Genomic DNA, 16,172 nt, shown 5'->3' on the forward strand with positions numbered 1-16,172 from the left:
AAGGCTCACTGCCACAAATACAAGTCTTCTGGTGCTACTCTCAGGGCTGTACTCACTCTAAGATCTTCAGTTTTTCCATCCCTGGGAGGATGCTGGCCAACACTTGGGCTCCTCCATTACCAAGGGCGTTCCAAGACAATCTAAGACAGACAAGAAATCCCAGCCAGTGAGTGAGCCAAGCTCAGCTGAGGGCAGTAAGTTCTGGCTTTTACTTAATGCCTGAGATACCTGTGATCTCCATTCCCACCCATTCCCACACTCACATTATCTCCTCCACAGCAGGGCATTGCTGGAAGCCACGAGAGAGTAATTTTGAAGCGTCATCAGTGATTCCGCAGAGTTTCAACCTGAAGCAGAGGAGAGAGGGGAAAAAATAGAGAGGGTGCAATGTGCTGGCATCAGAACCAGTGGGAATCCGGCACCAGCACCACCTGCTGCAATGCTACAAAGCTCTGCCCAAGCAGTTCAGTGCCCTGGAACTCACTCAATCCTCCGGAGGTGCTCGAAGTGCAGCAGTCCCTCAGACAGGGCACAGATACTTCGTTCCCCAAAGTTGTTTTCAGATAAACTGTAAGAACAGCGGGAAACTGGAATTAAGACATGACACTAGAGGTGGCAACTGGTGTGTCTTAAGAAGAAACAAAGGTAAACCTGTACATCGAAGGGAGAATGGGAAGAAGATGTGGATTGAAAGGCTCAGGGGCAGCAGTAACTGCTTTCCAGCCTTCACAAGGGTGTGCTGCTCTGCTCTCATTTACCAGCAAACATGAGCCTTGGCAATACCTGCCCTGCTCACACCTAAATTACCAACATTCAAACTGATTTTGTTACTTAACAATATACACATAACAATTTTGAATTTAGAAGTTCTGCAACTGCCCAGGTTACTGCAGAAAACAATTCAAAGGCATGTAGCCACACAAGGCCCAGCACGTCAGAGGCTGCTCCCTCTTACCATGCAAAGCTTGCTTAGGAGGGGTGCAAGGATTGCCTTACACAAGGCCACCCTGAGCAGGGACAGAGCCTAAATGCAGCCCCCGGGTTTGTGGGCTGCAATGCCTCCCGCCTGCAGAGCAATACCAGTCTATGTTTGGCACCATCCCCAGCGCTCCTGCCACAACCTACCTTATCTCTTCTAACAGCCCACATGCCACCAGGGCTCTGGCCAGCTCCATTCCTCCTGCTGGCCCAATGTCATTGTGCTGCAAGCTAGCCAAAGAAACACAAGTATCGGAGCGTTATTTTAGAATAAAGCTGTAATAAAAGCTCACATATAACCTGCCAAGAAGAAATCTGCAGCATCTTTTGAATCAACACCTCATGCTGATTCCTGCTGCTGCCAGGGATACCTGGCCCTAAGGACAAGCAGCTCACCAGTTTTGCCCGTGCTCAGAATAAAGGAGCACAATTAGCCAGCTGGTGCAAAAGCAAACGCTGCATGGCACCGCTGGGAGCCTGCCTCCAGCTCTGTGCACACGGGATCAGGTTGAGATGGTGAGGAACAGCCTTAGGAATAGAAGTGGATGGGCCTCAAGTCTGCAGATTTCCCCACACTTTCCAAGTGAAAACAAGAACCTACCTGGATGACTGAAGCCTCCCCTCACTGGGATTGCTTCTCTAAGTTGTGTAAAGAGAGGATGGAAAACATACTACTCTGCTAGCTGACCTCTTCTAGCTCATGGACTTCTTGCTTCGCTACTGTAATGCAGTATGAGAAAGTCCAGCATGTTAGAGCTCTAGAAAGACTCCAATATATGGTTTTAAAATGTAATACCACTGTGTTCAGCAGAAAAAATGACTGAAAGGTACCTGTACAGAATAGTGAAGGGCCACAAAAAGCTGCTCATATTTTATGCCTATATCACACCAGGATAGGAAGACAGACATGGTCTGTCATTTCATGTCAGTAGGTCAAAACCAATTAAAACGGCTGCTTTACTGAAAATACAATGTCTGCTTCATCTCTAAAATTAATGCTGGAAGAGATTATGCAAGTACAGTCGATGGGACACCAACATTGGAATGGGTTTAGGTAAGAAATAATGAACATCGTTAGTGTTTGGTGCAGCAGGGTAACTAACGAGGGTCTCTCAATCCTGAGCCCATTAAAATAACATCTGTGCAAGAGCTCGGTGCAATGCTTTGGTCTATGCCTTGTTCCATTTTCAGTGCCTTCTTTTGGCCATCCAGCTAATTCCAGGCTGACACTTACTGCAGGATCTTCAGCCTGTTCATGCGAGGCAGACAGAGGGCAAGTTTCACCGCTGTCCCATCTCCAAAAGCATTCCTCGATAGTCTGGAGGGGGCAGAAATGAAATGTTACTGAATGCAGCGAACTGCAGAGCCTCATTCCTCAACTGTGTGTCATCCACACAACCCTGTGACCTCCATTCCTCACCCACATGTGCATGGGACTGTGCCGAAAGGAGCTGGGGGTGGGCAGAAATAACACCGAGGTCTGAAGTCCCGCTGCAGAAGTAAAGGAGTGATGTAAAACCTGCTACATTCACAGATATGTCTCTGGCCACCACCTTAACGCTATGAGGGTCAGCCAGAAAACACTGCAAGTAATTCAGATTTGCTGTTCCTAATTTCTTAAGCACCACATGTGCCCATGTGCCTGTGACACTGGTGTTCAACTGCAGATCCATCCCCACCGATGCAGGCTGTACAAACCTCACACACCCAGCACCAAACATTCCTATCCCACACAACTGTTTAGCTTACTCTCCTAAGAATCAGTGCTAAAACTGATTTTGTCCGCACTGTAGTCAGATTAGACTTGGTTTCTATGCCTTGATTTTTGCCCTGCTTCTTGAAGGGACGCTAGAAATGACCGACTTACATTAGCTCCTCGAGGTGTTTGCAATTGGCCAGAGCTTCCATCAGCTTTTCTCCTCCAGCAGGACTAGGACAGTTCCCTGAGAGGCTAAAATAAGCATGAGAGACTCTCAGTGACAGAACAAGAAGCAGAACATACCAGCTTAAAACACCTCACCGTAGTCTGGGATAAAGGGAGCCTTGGGGCTCTGCAGCAACAGGCTACATGGAGCTGCAGCAGTTTGCCTTGAGACACGAATCTATGGTCCAACCTGCATTTTCCGCAAGCACTGAGCCACACACAGCCCAGCAGACAGCCAGCAGGGTGAAGGAGCAGTTCTTCCACTCCCAGACAGACCCTTTTTCCTCATTTCAGTCATTTTCAGGTTTTTAACTCCAGAGCTGAACTTAACAGATAGTCTGAGTGCTCTCAATCTCATTCCCTCAGAGGAGGAACCGCATGGATTCACATGTCAGAGTGAGAACCTCATCTGAAGACAGTACCCTTGCTCTGATGGATTCCCAATTCCACCTCTACTTCCACCAGGAAAAGAAGAGCAGCATAGCAACTCCAGGATTACCACTCTAGGAACCCTGCGCAGCCTAAAGTAATGCACTGCATAGATATCAGACTTGTACGATTCCACACAAAATGTGACTTTCCAGGTCACATCCAAACTGTGGATCTCCCTTTTCAAGCCACAAGCAAAATACAGCAAACGTCCACCTCTGGGGATGGCTGCATGAGGACAGGGATGTGACCTTCACTCTCAGCCTCTGCACTGGCAGAAGAATTCACTGCCAGACCCAGATGTACACAGGGAGGAGAAGGAAACACCTTCCATTGGTTTTGTATGGTGTCTTCAATGAGATGGAAAAGACTGGAAGGAGGTGGAACGCTGTAGGCAGGAAGGCAGCTGAGGGCTCCCCGCCAGGCTTCCCCACCAACTGGCAACAACACCAAATCATTGCAAACAAAACAAAGTGACTCACTCGATTCTCTTCAAGTTTTGCATTTCCAGCAGGACAGCAGCTATATTTATCAGGCCTGCATCTCCAATCTTGTTGTGGCCTAAACTTCAGAAAGGAGGGGGGAAAAAAAAGGCTGTGTTGTAAAGGAAAAATGCTAGGCATCAGAGTAAGGCATCTTATTTAACATCTCACATCTGCTGGATGATCACTCTGACCTTGACGGCAGAATCAGAGCTGCTTGTCTTAACATTCTAGTGAAAGACTCATAGCTGTTAATGAGGCATTAAAAAAATTACAAGCAGCAATCAAAATCACCGGGTCTTGTTAAAGGGTGGGAAATGACTTCAGCCAGAATTCCAAGGCACAGCTGGTCTTCCAAACTGCTGTGGTGGAGAAGGGACAGGACCTGGCTACGGGGACATGGGGTGGGGTAAGAGGGCAAAAAGTCAGAGCAAGCTGTAACCAAAAGTCTTTTCAGAGCAGGGAAGTGATGGATTTGAGGTTCTCCCAGGAGAGAACGGGGTCTCTGGCCTCATAGATTTCAGAGGCTCCGCTTAACCCACCTGCAATGGAGCGGCATTAGACTAAACTTGCCCCTTTTCAGCATCAGGCTCTGATTTCCCCTAACCCAAGGCACCTTACACACAGAATTCTGTAACCACCTTGTTTTTGTGTATAAGCAATTCAGATCTTACCAGATGTCAGCACTAAGGGTCACCTCTCTGCTGAGGAGAGGCTGCAAACAAGGAAAAACTTACTTGATTTCTTCCATGCAGTGCATAATCCTCAGGGCTTCTGCGAGTCTGGAGCAGCCATCGTCACCAATATTGTTATGGTTCAAGCTGGAAAGGACATCCCCAGTAAAACATCTTACTTTTACTTGAGAGGATGGGCTAGCAATGAGCTGTGGTCACACACTCACATCAGCCTCTTCAGAGATGGCATTTCACAGAGTCCAAGCACAAGTTTAGGAATGGCAGCATCACCGAGCTTCATGTGGCCCAGGCTACAAGATGGAATAACACGGGAACAACTAAGTGCTCATGGGCAGCCACGTGGGCACACAGAGCAGCGGAGAGCAGCAGAAGGGCAAAAGAGCAATGGAAGTGTATTCTAGACCCAGTGAGTAGGTTTCAATCACACTGGATTGCTTTTGGATGCTGATACAATACCAAGAATCCCAACCCTTGTCTCTCCCACCCATCCTTCATTGCAAGTAAAAAGGAAGTGCCACTTTGGAAGAAGAAAGAGTGTAGTTTGATTAAAGCTTCCAGAAAGGTAGAGCAGACACCAGCATCAGGTATACTCACTTGAGCTCTTCAATGGCCTGACACTTCTGCAAGCCTGTGATCAAATGATCAATTCCAGTTGGTGTAAAACTGCAAGAGGTCAGCCTGCAAAACAGCAAATCAAATAAGTAGAGTTTTTAGCACAATGCAGAAGAGGAGCTTACTTCTTCACTGCCCTACCTCACATCTACTGCACACAGGGCTGTGAGGACTGGGTAGGTCAGATCTCCAAAACACAGAATGTGTGTGTGCCAAATAGCACATAATGCCTCTGGCCAACCAACCCCCAGCCCTTCACTGAGCAGAATCACAGAATCACAGAATCACAGAATTACCCGGGTTGGAAGGGACCTCAAGGATCATGTAGCTCCAACCCCCCTGCCCAGCAGGGCCACCAAACATACACCTTTACTAGATCAGGTTGCCCAGGGCCCCGTCCAACCTGGCCTTGAACACCTCCAAGGACGGGGCATCCACAACCTCACTGGGCAGCCTGTTCCAGGACCTAACCACTCTTCTAGTAAAGAACCACTCTTCTAGTAAAGAAATTGCAGAGATACCCTCTGCAAGTCTGCCTCTCATGTACAGGCAGCTGAAGAGGGCTGTGAAATGGATTCAATGCTGTTTATACCAGACAATCTATTGTACATATCAGGGCAGTATAAAACAATTTACAGTGCATACAATAGCCAAGGTCTCCTTCTCAAATTGCTTCCATTTGGAAACAAAAAAGCAAAAACCTCAAGACGTGACACCTCTACAACCATCCATAATACACACTGCAGAGTGCTGCTGAGTGCACAACCTCCCATGGCTCAGCAGAGATCACAAAGCTCATGGCCATACTCCAGACAATTTCAGAGAGGATCAGGGTGGGGCATGGTGTTGAACCAACTGTAAAGCATTAGGAAGAAATCCCAGCTGGAGACATACTCAAACTTCTTCAGATCTGGAAGAGGTAGCAAAATACTGACTAGCATTTCTGTGTCATCGTGGAGCTCAACATGAGACCATCTGCAAGAACAGAACAGAGAAGATGATCCACCAGTGACAAAGGGTCTGTATTAAGCCCACAGCTAAAGCACCGTTATTGCTGGGACACTCATGAAATGTCAAGATATTAGCACATGATGAGGCCTCACAGTAGCTCCCAGCCATGATAGGACTGCACAGATCAGTTGATCACAGGGGAGAGTCAGATGGTTTCAGGAGATACCCCATGAAGCCTCCATGGGGTCTTTTCTATTATCCAGTACATCCAAACACTGTATTTAGGGGAACTAGAGGACAAGGATGGACCTGGAGCAGCCATCACTACTAATGCTATCATGCTTCATGTTGGAAAAGACATCCCCAGGAAAATCTGTTACTCAGTATGAGAGTAATACGTCCCCATCCTGACCACAACAAGAAAATCTACTCCTTTTCCCAATAGGAGATGCCCAATGACTCACCTCAGCTCCTGAAGCTGGGTGCATTTGTCACGAACTCTTTGGTAGAAGCCAGCCTGTTTGATTTCTGGCTCATTCAGATTCAATCTGTGAGACAAAAAGACACCACCAGCGTCAGTGGTGATCAGCAGTTCCCACTGCTGTACACAGCGTTCCCTCTACAGCAGCTGGAGCCCCTGGAGACAGGCTTAGAAACAGGCCAGGGCTTTGGAAGTGCCCTCTTTGAGCAAGCTTCCCTCTGCCTGTGCTGTACAGAGGTGTCCCAGAACTGAACACATGGAAGTGAGAGCCTCAGATACTCTGAAGTATTTTTCATCACAAGGTGAGCAGCAGAACAAACTGAACAAAGAGATGCTTTCTCACCTGCTAACGACTGATCCCACTTTCTCCAGGCAGTGTGGGAGCCTTACACCTAGCTGGAAGAGGCTTTTCTCTTTACATATCCTGCAAGGCAGAGATTAGAGGACATCATGCATTTACTATGCTGTCCAGAACAAAAACCAGGAGCACTGGATGGGGTAAAGATTAGTGTTCATGCTAACCACTCATCTCTGAATGGATGTGCAATATTTAAACTTGTTCCCTTTCTCCCATGGAAGATCAAGAACAGCATTTTCTTTTCATTGATCCTTCTAAAGTAGGTGACCATGAACTCCCTAAGAACTTCTACCCACCGGCTTACAAATGCAACACAGACAGAGAACAAAAGAACAAGTGAAGGTGCTGGCTTCAGTACTGTTCCCTTAAAAGATCCAGGCTAAAATACCTACAAGATACTAGAAGTGGAGCTGATACTTACGTGATCACAGTGATGTTTCCATGGGCCTGGACAGCCAGCTCAAGAAGGCTCCTGACACTCAACTTACATACCCAGGGCTCTTCTATGCTGCAAAGCACAACACAACAGAACTGCTTTATTCACACACACAGATACATCTCTGTCGCTGGCAGCTGAGTGCTCAGCAAACCATATACACGTAAAGGCTGCTTTGCTGATCAAAGTAAAGTCTGCAGAGGAAACAGGATGCAAATGGAGAGCAAACAGAGGAGGATGTAAACTTCAACTTCTGTCTGCTTATCACTGACAGCAACAAGAAGAATCCTGGCCCTCTAATGTTAACCAGCAGAACTGCAGGATGCTCTGGTGAGGACACAGTGCAACAGTGTTCAGGCAGAATTAAACCCCTCTTTATTAGATGGGTGGAAGTCTACAAAATCAGAACAGTTTCTTGCCACAGTTCTACATGATGCTTCGTAATGAATGAAGGAGATAAAGCTGTAGTAGAACTCAGAGTCCAGCATGGGAATTTCTCAGGTCATCGCTACCCATCTACTGGAGCGCAGTTCACTGTTGCTTTTGATGCAAGGAGATCTTAAAACTATCACACCAGCCCCACACCAATATCTAAAGCAGCACAGAGACATCATACCTGATTTTCAGAGGACCTGGAGTTTTACTCAGTGAACATAAAAGCTCTTCTGCAGCATCGACTGTCACGTTGTTGTTGGAGGATCTAGAAGCAAAGATGATGAATGGCTTACAAATAAGCCCAGTGGGTCCAAGCAGACCCTCCATCTGCTGTTCACTCACATGTATTCTGTCAGACTGGTGCAGTTCTCCAGGAGCAACCACAGCTTTTCCAAGTGCTCTGGCTGAAAGCTGCACTCTGTGAGCCTGAAAAGATGCAAAAGAAGCAAGGTGTTAGTTCTGTATGTTCAGGCTTTCTGACTCAGAAATCTCAGGCACAAATCTGTCTTGTTTACCTCAAAATCCTTCTTGGGTCATCTCTGCTTATCACCTTGATGATTAAAGTTGTCTTGGAGCACAGACTGCACAGAGAAGAGATGTGAGTGCGTGATTTGGTGAGAAAATAACACTTTACCCGGTGGTCTGAGTTCAGTAGTACCTCAAACTGCAGACAGCACTGACAGAGTGGCCCAGCTCAGTATGAGAAACCAACTCAGTGCTTCAATAAGGTCTCACTAATGCAAAGACAGCACTGATAGTAGAGAAGCAATCCTGACCTGCCCTGCTCTCATCTACCTCCTCCTACTCCTGCACTCCCTGCTCCTCTGCCAAGCTTTGGGGAGAGCTCAAACAGAAAACTGAGAGCTGCTTAAATATAACCCTGCCAAGAGATCTGGCACCTACATTCAAAAGCAGGAATGAATGGAAGTGCCCTTAGTTCCGTTTGGTTCACAGAGACAGACTCTGAACTCTCAACATACTAAGTGAATTGGGAACCACATTTTTTAGGAAGCAGATGCTGCCCTTGCACTGAGGGGGTTTATTTACAGATACAAGCATAACAAGGATTATAATGGATGTAACCTGAATACATGTGTCTTTAGTCCATAGGGCCAAGTAGTTTTGTGTATAACGTTCTGCTAGCTTCCTCTTTGGCAGCCATGTTTTCTAAACCCAAAGATCACGAAGTTTAGGATAATTAAGAGGAAAAAATGTAGGGAAGAGTCAGGAATCAGTGAGGAGATACATACCTGACCTGAATTTCACTGGTATTTCCTGAAGTGGAAAAGGTATTTATGAGATGCAGAACTCCATGCTGAGAAATCCTATTATGGCTGAGACTGCAAAGAAGAGAACAGTAAGGTGTTAAGATCCAGGGCTGTCCCCAAACTCTTTAGGCAGAGAGGTGAAATTCCAGCTCAAAATTCAAGCTGGCACTGAAAGCAGAGCAGGAAGAAACCCCTCTGAGACACAGCCAACTTCAAGAAGACAGTGATATGGTGAACTGAAGACTTGGGGGACTCCATCAGTTTCTACCACAGAACATATGGAGGGCTCTAGAGCTGTACTCTGGCTCACCCAGACCTTATCTCCCAAGGCAGGACTGGACAAGAAGCACGACAACCACCTTCAGGAGGAACCATGTTTGAGAACCTTTCTGCTCTGGCACCTCCTGCTCCATTTGAGCGCTGTGCTCAGGAAAGGGCTCAGGAGCTTCCCTATGCCTGCAGATTCACAGCGGTTTCTTACTTGAGAGAACAGGTAACAGGCACTCGATGCAAGTGGTCCAAGAGGAACCTCAGGCCTTCATCTCCCAGCTGATTCCTGGAGAGACTGAAAGGCAAAAGGACAAAGCTATGAACCCAAACTCGAGTTGTAATGCTACGCTGAGAAGCTTCAAAGGAAAGAGGTGCACTTTCTGGATCTAGACCCCCTCCCAGCCTTTTAAGGTTTCTCCTTTGTGAACTACTGTCCTACAAAAGAACCAAATGTATGAACTCTGGGGCAAGCTCAGATAAAGAGCTCTGAGTGCTGTCTCAAAGAAGAGCTCAAAGAAAGCAACAGATACCCCACAGTGGCTACAGAGTGAAAACCCCAAAGACGCTGTCCTACACAAGCTCAAGCCCTCTTAGAACACACATAAAGAATCCATATGATTACCAATTGATTTCTAAATCAGTTTCTAAAGTCTGACGGAAGACACACACACAGGGAAACCAGGGTGATGCTGAGCCGTGCTGACCCAGCTCTTCTGGGTGACTCCTGCTCAAGCTGATGGTGACAACGTGGAAGCCACTTACTCTAGCTCTGCCAGCCACCCGTGCTGCTCCAGGACACTGCAGAGCTTCTCTATCTGCCTTTGGCCGATGGCACAGTCAGTCAGCCTGTGTAAGGCACAGCAAGAATTAAAGCCCATCCAGCCACTGAGGCTGCTGAATTGCAATCCAAATCCTTGCTGACAAAAGCCAAAGCTCCCTGACTACCACCCCCACCCCCCCCCCATACAATACAATAGGATGTTTGAGTACTTGCACAAGCCTAATCAGAACGACTACCATGTTACAGTCAGTACCTGCAAGTTGTCTTCTGGCTTTGCATGCCTGTTCTTAAGTGTAAAAAAGCATTTTGACTTGACCTAAAGCAAACAGAAAGGACAGTCCTTCAGCAACGCTCTTCAAAGAAGACAGCTTTGTGATCCCTTTCAAGCTGAGCTGCTGGGCTCCAACCAGCCTGAGAGTCTTACCGGACCTCCACCCTTCTGATGTGCTCACAGAGATTGATCGAGTTGGCAAACAGGACAGCACAACATGGGGAGAATGTGTTGTTCCTAATACTGAAAAGGAGAGGGGAAGAAAAAAGAATGAAGTCAGCTCTCAGGAAGACACATGGTTCCTAGATACATGGCACAATTTTCCCACTGTTTCCTCTGAGATGCAGAAGCCTGGATCCACCCCATTTAATTCAACACCACTGAGTGAAGATTTAAAAGCTTTGACCATGGGCACCTGTTATGGATGCTGGAAATCAAGCTCCAAGGGACTGTTTAAGCAAGGGTTATGGGGTATATGGGGCCCAAGGCAGGTATTTGGCCTCTGATCTTTCCATCTACCTATGCACTAATAGAAAACATTCAGTGCCAACTTGGCTCTCAAATAAGAGGTGCTGGTGTGAAAGTGTTCTGAGTGAGCCTACATTTTCTTTACCTACCTTGTTAACTTACTATTTCTATTTAGTGCTCCTAAAGTACAATTGGCACATTCTAAATGAATCCTTCATGGCAACACTCAAAGCAGAGACCCCAAACGTTACCTCAGTAGTGTCAGCTGGTGGAGGTACGGCAGGAAGCTCAGCAGTCTCTCAATGCTTTGGTCACTCAGTGCATTTCCAGACAGACTGTAAAACACAGAAGGAAATGAGTTACAGGGGAACCTGGACAACTTGTGGGGATATCTGTGATACCTCCAAGGACATGAGATCCATCACATCCTAAAAAACTTGTTTTTCCATGAGTAGATTATAAAATGCTGCTACTGATATGGCATGTAGTGCTGGCATTATGCTGGGTGCTTTTAATTATTACTCAATTTTCATTCTGAGCAAGCAGCATTCATCTCATTTCCCTGGTGCCCATCTCCTGCCTGCAGTGACCAGCTTTTCAGGAGTTCATGGCTTACTGACCAGGTGCTCTTTGGATATACTGTAAGCCCGAGCCTTCAGGAACAGAGGCTAACACTTATGTCTGAGAAATACTATGTGGATGCATAAGTGTTCTGTGATGTTTACATACAGGCATAGCAGGCTTAGGAGAAACACAGGCATAGCTCCATGAAGGAGAGCTGCTAACCTCACCTCTGAATCACTATCTGTTGGCTGGAGTGACAGACAGAGTTGCTGAGCACACAACACTTACTGGATTTCCGTCAGCTGGATGCAGTGTTTCAGTATCTGGCACAACCTGTTCACATCCTCAGGACCCACCGTGCAGTCCCTGAGACTGAAGCAAATCAAAGCACTCAGAAGCTGAACATTTCACATGAGCACAGCGTGAAGACGTCCCCTCCATATCCCAGAGCCACACTCCTTAGGACAAGGCCCTTTGCAACCCTCTTACTATCACTACATGTATTTTGCTATCTGCATTCTAGGACTGTGGAGTCAAAATCTGGAACAACCAGAGGACTTTTACTGACTCTGAGTTGGTTCAAGAGAGCCTGGCTACCAAAATACCATATTACTTCAGGTGTTGCCCCACTACAGATACGTCATTGGTACTTGAATTGTCTGGACAGCACCTTAAGCTGCTCAGCACTATCATTCCTCACAGAGCAGTGTTGAGATGGAACCTCCTGTCTCATTCTCCAAGAAGGAAATCACAAACATCTCACTGGCAGGCCTCCGTGGGATGAATGCAGTAGTCAGCCAGGCTGCACATCATTATCTATGGGTACAATCTTTCCCTGTAGAGCACGGCCAAGCAAAAGATGCATTATTTATTTTCACATACACACTTGCAGCCAAGGTCACCCCAAGTCTATCCCAAGAAGGTGTATTATTCACCCATCTGCCTCTAGCATATGACTGCGTCCCTCTGGTCACCCCACAGCACAAAGGCTGCTGGCCTAGGCTGATGCCAGCCAGCCTGATTTGGGTGAGGCTTTGCCAAATTATGCCAGCAAAGACCTTGTGACCAAGTGTTATTTTGGGGTATGGACTCCCCGACCAGCTTTAACAGGAAAGAAGACTGAAGAGAAAGAGATCAAAGACAAACGTATGCCAGAAGTGGCTCCACGTGGAAGAGCTGCCACCTCTCCTTCCCAGACCCATTTCTTCACAATCAGTGGGATGAAATCAGGGGAAAGAAATCCCTTTCCTCTGAAGGCAGGCTGGGCACATGAGAGTTCCCTGTGCCCAGGGAAGGAGTAACAGCTGGAGGCACAGGTCTGGTCCACACGTTACACCACAGACAGGTCCCACAGCCAACTCTCCCTACATTCTGTGTGACAAAAGGAAGCTGGGCTGACATACCGAAAGCACTGTCCATTTGTCACATGCTTTGGATGCACCAGGAAACTTCTGCTGGTCCTTCTGAGCCTGCAAAAGAACAGTTTCCTCCATCAGCTGTGCTGATGTCATTGCCCGTGTGCAACTGCAGAAGGGCAGTGGCCTCATGTTCCAGTCTGCCTCCAAGCTCCACTCGCTCCTCCATCATCTTCTGTTCCCAGAACAAAACAGGGTCTTAGAATCCCTCACCCCGCCTTCAGAGCACGGCATTTCCCTCATTGCTGGGATTCTGCTATCTGCTCCACAGCTTCAACCAGGCCTAAAGGATCACCCCGCTCCCACCACCACCACTAGAGCTCGATGCCAAACAGCTCTTTAATTAACACAGCCTGGGGATACACACATCTTCATTTACATGAGACCTTGTAAGGAGGAGTTGGAAAGGCTTTGAATGGACCAGTGGATATGGTTTTACCTCATTCTGTCCCCAAAGGTTAGATGAACCACCTGCACGCATCCTAAGCTGTAACCAGAGAAGAACAGAATTAGGATGGAGTTTGAAGTCAAGAGCTTCTGTGTTACTCCTGAAAACACACAGCTTGAGGTCTTATAAGAGAAAATCACAGGAAAAGTACTCTTGGTCATACCTGAGGTCCATTGTTTTCATGTGTTCCAGTGTACGTAAGGACTGAGCTAAGAAGAACATGGAGCTTAGGGAGATCCGATTGTTATTTAGCCTACGTGACAAAGAGAGAAATCAGCTGTGACAAGCAAAACTACCAATTTATACCGTGTCACCCAATGATAGACGTCATCATCCAATGCTCTCGGGTGCTTCTCTCTCACCTTCCTGCCTGTGCTTCCAAGCCTCTGAGTTCTGCAGACACAACTCCCATGGAGCTGAGCTGTGCAGATGACCCAGCCCAGTCTACAGCTCAGAGCAGACTGCTCAGCACATCGTTTTGAACATCTCCAAAGATGGAGAACCCACAGTCTCTCCGGGCAACTCCATTCAGTGCCTGACTGTGCTCAACAGAAATGTTTTCTTCTTTGGCTTATATGATAACTCCCTGTGTTTTAGAATAGTGTTGCAAGACAAGAATCTGTACTGGGATAGAGATGGGGAAATACCAGAGGGCACACCAAATCCACACTTGCAAAACACAAACTGTAACTTCACTTGATCCCCACAGTGCTTCCTAAACATAGACTGTGCTTCCAGTACTGATACTCCCACAAACACCCATCCCATGAGTGAAGAGAAATGTGAGCTACTCACTTGAGTGACCTTAATGCATTCAGATTCGGGAGGAACTGCAACAGCTGAGCCAGTCCTTCGTCTCCCAGGTAATTATTTGAGAGGCTAGGATTTAAAGAAAGGCATTCAATTTTCACAGGCAAAAACAACAGGCACAATCAGCTCTTAGTAGCAAGAGCTGTGAAAGCAGAACACCTGCATTTTTCACCCTCTGCAGGTTTGGTCCCAAATGGCCCCAGGGCCAAAAACACAAGGCAAGGTTGTACAGCTTCTGTGCCACCTGAAGGCAGGCTAAGTGATCAAACAGCCCCTTTCTGGATGTACAAGCTGTGACCTTTACCTTCAGAGAGCACTACAACTACATGCCTCCCTGACAAAGGATACCAACCCACGTAAAGCTGTGCCTATGTGCCTGTGCCAGCTTTATTCTCTGTACAACACACTGGCACAGACAAATGGCATTTTCACAATACCCCCACAGACTGCAGACAGAGAGTGTAGGAGTTATGAAGGACTCACTCCAGCTCAGAGATGCTACTACATTCCTTCAGGACTGCACACAGCTTTTCCAGGTTGCTGGCTTGAAATTGACAATCTGTCAATCTGGGGGAAAAAGAGAAATCAATAGCCCAGCTACCAATGCATTTCCCCTACTAACAGCAGCCACCACCAGTCTTCTCCAGCTGCCACGTGGCAGCTGACACAGTACTGCACCATCACCACGCTGGTGCTGTTAATAAGAAAGCACAGCCCACAAGCTATTTTGACTGCTGTAGAAGACGACAACCACAAACCACAGAGCTTCCAGAGCTGCAAGCTAGAACCGTGAGCACAGTGACAAATGACTGAATGGGTCTTTACCAGTTCTCTTGCAATTCACAATTCGAACCCAGAGCTGTAAGTTTCATCAGCTACAGTGTACAGACGTAGGAAATGAATGAAATACAACGGAAATTTGCAGCAGTACCTTATTTTTTTGGAGGGCATTGGTGTCTGGGTTTCTTTGTCATCCTGTTGGTCATCAATAGGGTAGAAAGGCTCCTCCCTACTAAGTGAGCACAAAAGCAGACAAAGATAAAACACTCAGGCTTTGGTAGTTTGGCAGATCCCCAGAGCTCACCTGGCTCTACCCACACCCATATCTTGTCCATTGCAGGCTTTTCTCTCTTTCAGTCAGTATCCCAACACTCTGAGAGTGCAGGACAAGGGGAACATGACAGACTAAGCTAGAGTTTGATGGAGCATTCAGCTATTACTGAACATTCTATGCACAAAGAGTGTCTTAGCAAAAGGAACCCGGTCATATGTAAATGAAGCATCCAAACATTACCCGGTGCCTTACAGGAGCTAGCAGGAAATATCCAAAACAGCTAAGAAAACCAGGAGAGGGTACTATGAACAGATTCAGAGCATAGGAGGAAAGAACTGAAGTGTCCCTCTTGGTGCCAAAAGAGGATGTAAGAATGAAACAAGATGTTGAGAAATAGAAGAAAAACATCCCACATCTGTCCACGCACACTCTACCTAGGAGGAGGGGAAGCAAATTCTCCATCTTCTACAAACTTCATGACTGCAGTTTTATGATAAAGGCTGAGAAAAGAAGAAAATCAATCAATCAATGGCACATTTTGGTCATTTAAATTAATCCCTTTTTTCCTGAGTGCTTGGTGTTGGTGGAGATCTGCTCCTAACACCTTGCTGCTGTTCATCACTTCCACTATTCCCAAAGCAAGCTAAAGATCATCTCCACTAGTTTTAAATCCTGGTTGGATAAAAATAGGCAATATTGATAAGTCAGTTTCTCCAGACAGTTAGGAAAAGCGCAGACAAAATTGTCATGCAGGAATCCTAGGGTGTCTCCAAGGGAAAACACTAAGAGGAGAACTTGCAGCTCAGCTCCAGGAGATGTCACCATTTCTCACACTCCACAGAGACTCTCTCTCAAAACTTCCCAAGGCAGAGCACAGAAATGAGACTAAAAGTCAATCCATGCATGCCCCAAAGCATTACAGGGCACACAGTTCCACTCCTCAACTTCTGGATGGTGGCTCAGATAGAATCAGTTTGCAATGATGTGTCAATCACAGGTAAATAGTAGTAGTAAGCATCTTTGCATGTTCTTTACCTGCCCC

General features: G+C 46.8%; 1 protein-coding gene across 9 annotated transcripts in view; it reads right to left on the reverse strand.

The window, feature by feature from the left end:
* The window catches only part of NLRC5 (NLR family CARD domain containing 5), a 34,033-nt gene that overhangs the window by 2,560 nt on the left and 15,301 nt on the right, over positions 1-16,172 (reverse strand). For 2 of the 9 annotated variants that reach the window (XM_015873639.3, XM_085551707.1), the window contains 31 exons: positions 15,565-15,630; positions 15,008-15,088; positions 14,560-14,643; positions 14,062-14,145; positions 13,430-13,519; positions 13,258-13,305; positions 12,807-12,872; positions 11,692-11,775; positions 11,091-11,174; positions 10,525-10,614; positions 10,354-10,416; positions 10,082-10,165; positions 9,531-9,614; positions 9,032-9,121; positions 8,297-8,362; positions 8,124-8,207; positions 7,963-8,046; positions 7,332-7,418; positions 6,896-6,976; positions 6,536-6,619; positions 6,015-6,095; positions 5,103-5,186; positions 4,715-4,798; positions 4,551-4,634; positions 3,814-3,897; positions 2,846-2,929; positions 2,213-2,296; positions 1,126-1,209; positions 485-568; positions 264-347; positions 57-140 (listed from right to left, as the gene is read on the reverse strand). In XM_015873639.3, the coding sequence (XP_015729125.2) occupies positions 57-140; positions 264-347; positions 485-568; positions 1,126-1,209; positions 2,213-2,296; positions 2,846-2,929; positions 3,814-3,897; positions 4,551-4,634; positions 4,715-4,798; positions 5,103-5,186; positions 6,015-6,095; positions 6,536-6,619; positions 6,896-6,976; positions 7,332-7,418; positions 7,963-8,046; positions 8,124-8,207; positions 8,297-8,362; positions 9,032-9,121; positions 9,531-9,614; positions 10,082-10,165; positions 10,354-10,416; positions 10,525-10,614; positions 11,091-11,174; positions 11,692-11,775; positions 12,807-12,872; positions 13,258-13,305; positions 13,430-13,519; positions 14,062-14,145; positions 14,560-14,643; positions 15,008-15,088; positions 15,565-15,630 (2,505 nt within the window). Of the gene's footprint in view, positions 1-56; positions 141-263; positions 348-484; positions 569-1,125; positions 1,210-2,212; positions 2,297-2,845; positions 2,930-3,813; positions 3,898-4,550; positions 4,635-4,714; positions 4,799-5,102; positions 5,187-6,014; positions 6,096-6,535; positions 6,620-6,895; positions 6,977-7,331; positions 7,419-7,962; positions 8,047-8,123; positions 8,208-8,296; positions 8,363-9,031; positions 9,122-9,530; positions 9,615-10,081; positions 10,166-10,353; positions 10,417-10,524; positions 10,615-11,090; positions 11,175-11,691; positions 11,776-12,093; positions 12,239-12,806; positions 12,873-13,257; positions 13,306-13,429; positions 13,520-14,061; positions 14,146-14,559; positions 14,644-15,007; positions 15,089-15,564; positions 15,631-16,172 lie in introns of those variants that run through there. The other 7 variants (XR_001557639.3, XM_015873643.3, XM_085551709.1 and 4 more) reach the window with 7 other exon arrangements.

This window comes from Coturnix japonica, chromosome 6 (genome assembly GCF_054131305.1).
Source record: "Coturnix japonica strain WE chromosome 6, WE-NBRP24, whole genome shotgun sequence".
Classification (NCBI taxonomy): Eukaryota; Metazoa; Chordata; class Aves; order Galliformes; family Phasianidae; genus Coturnix; species Coturnix japonica.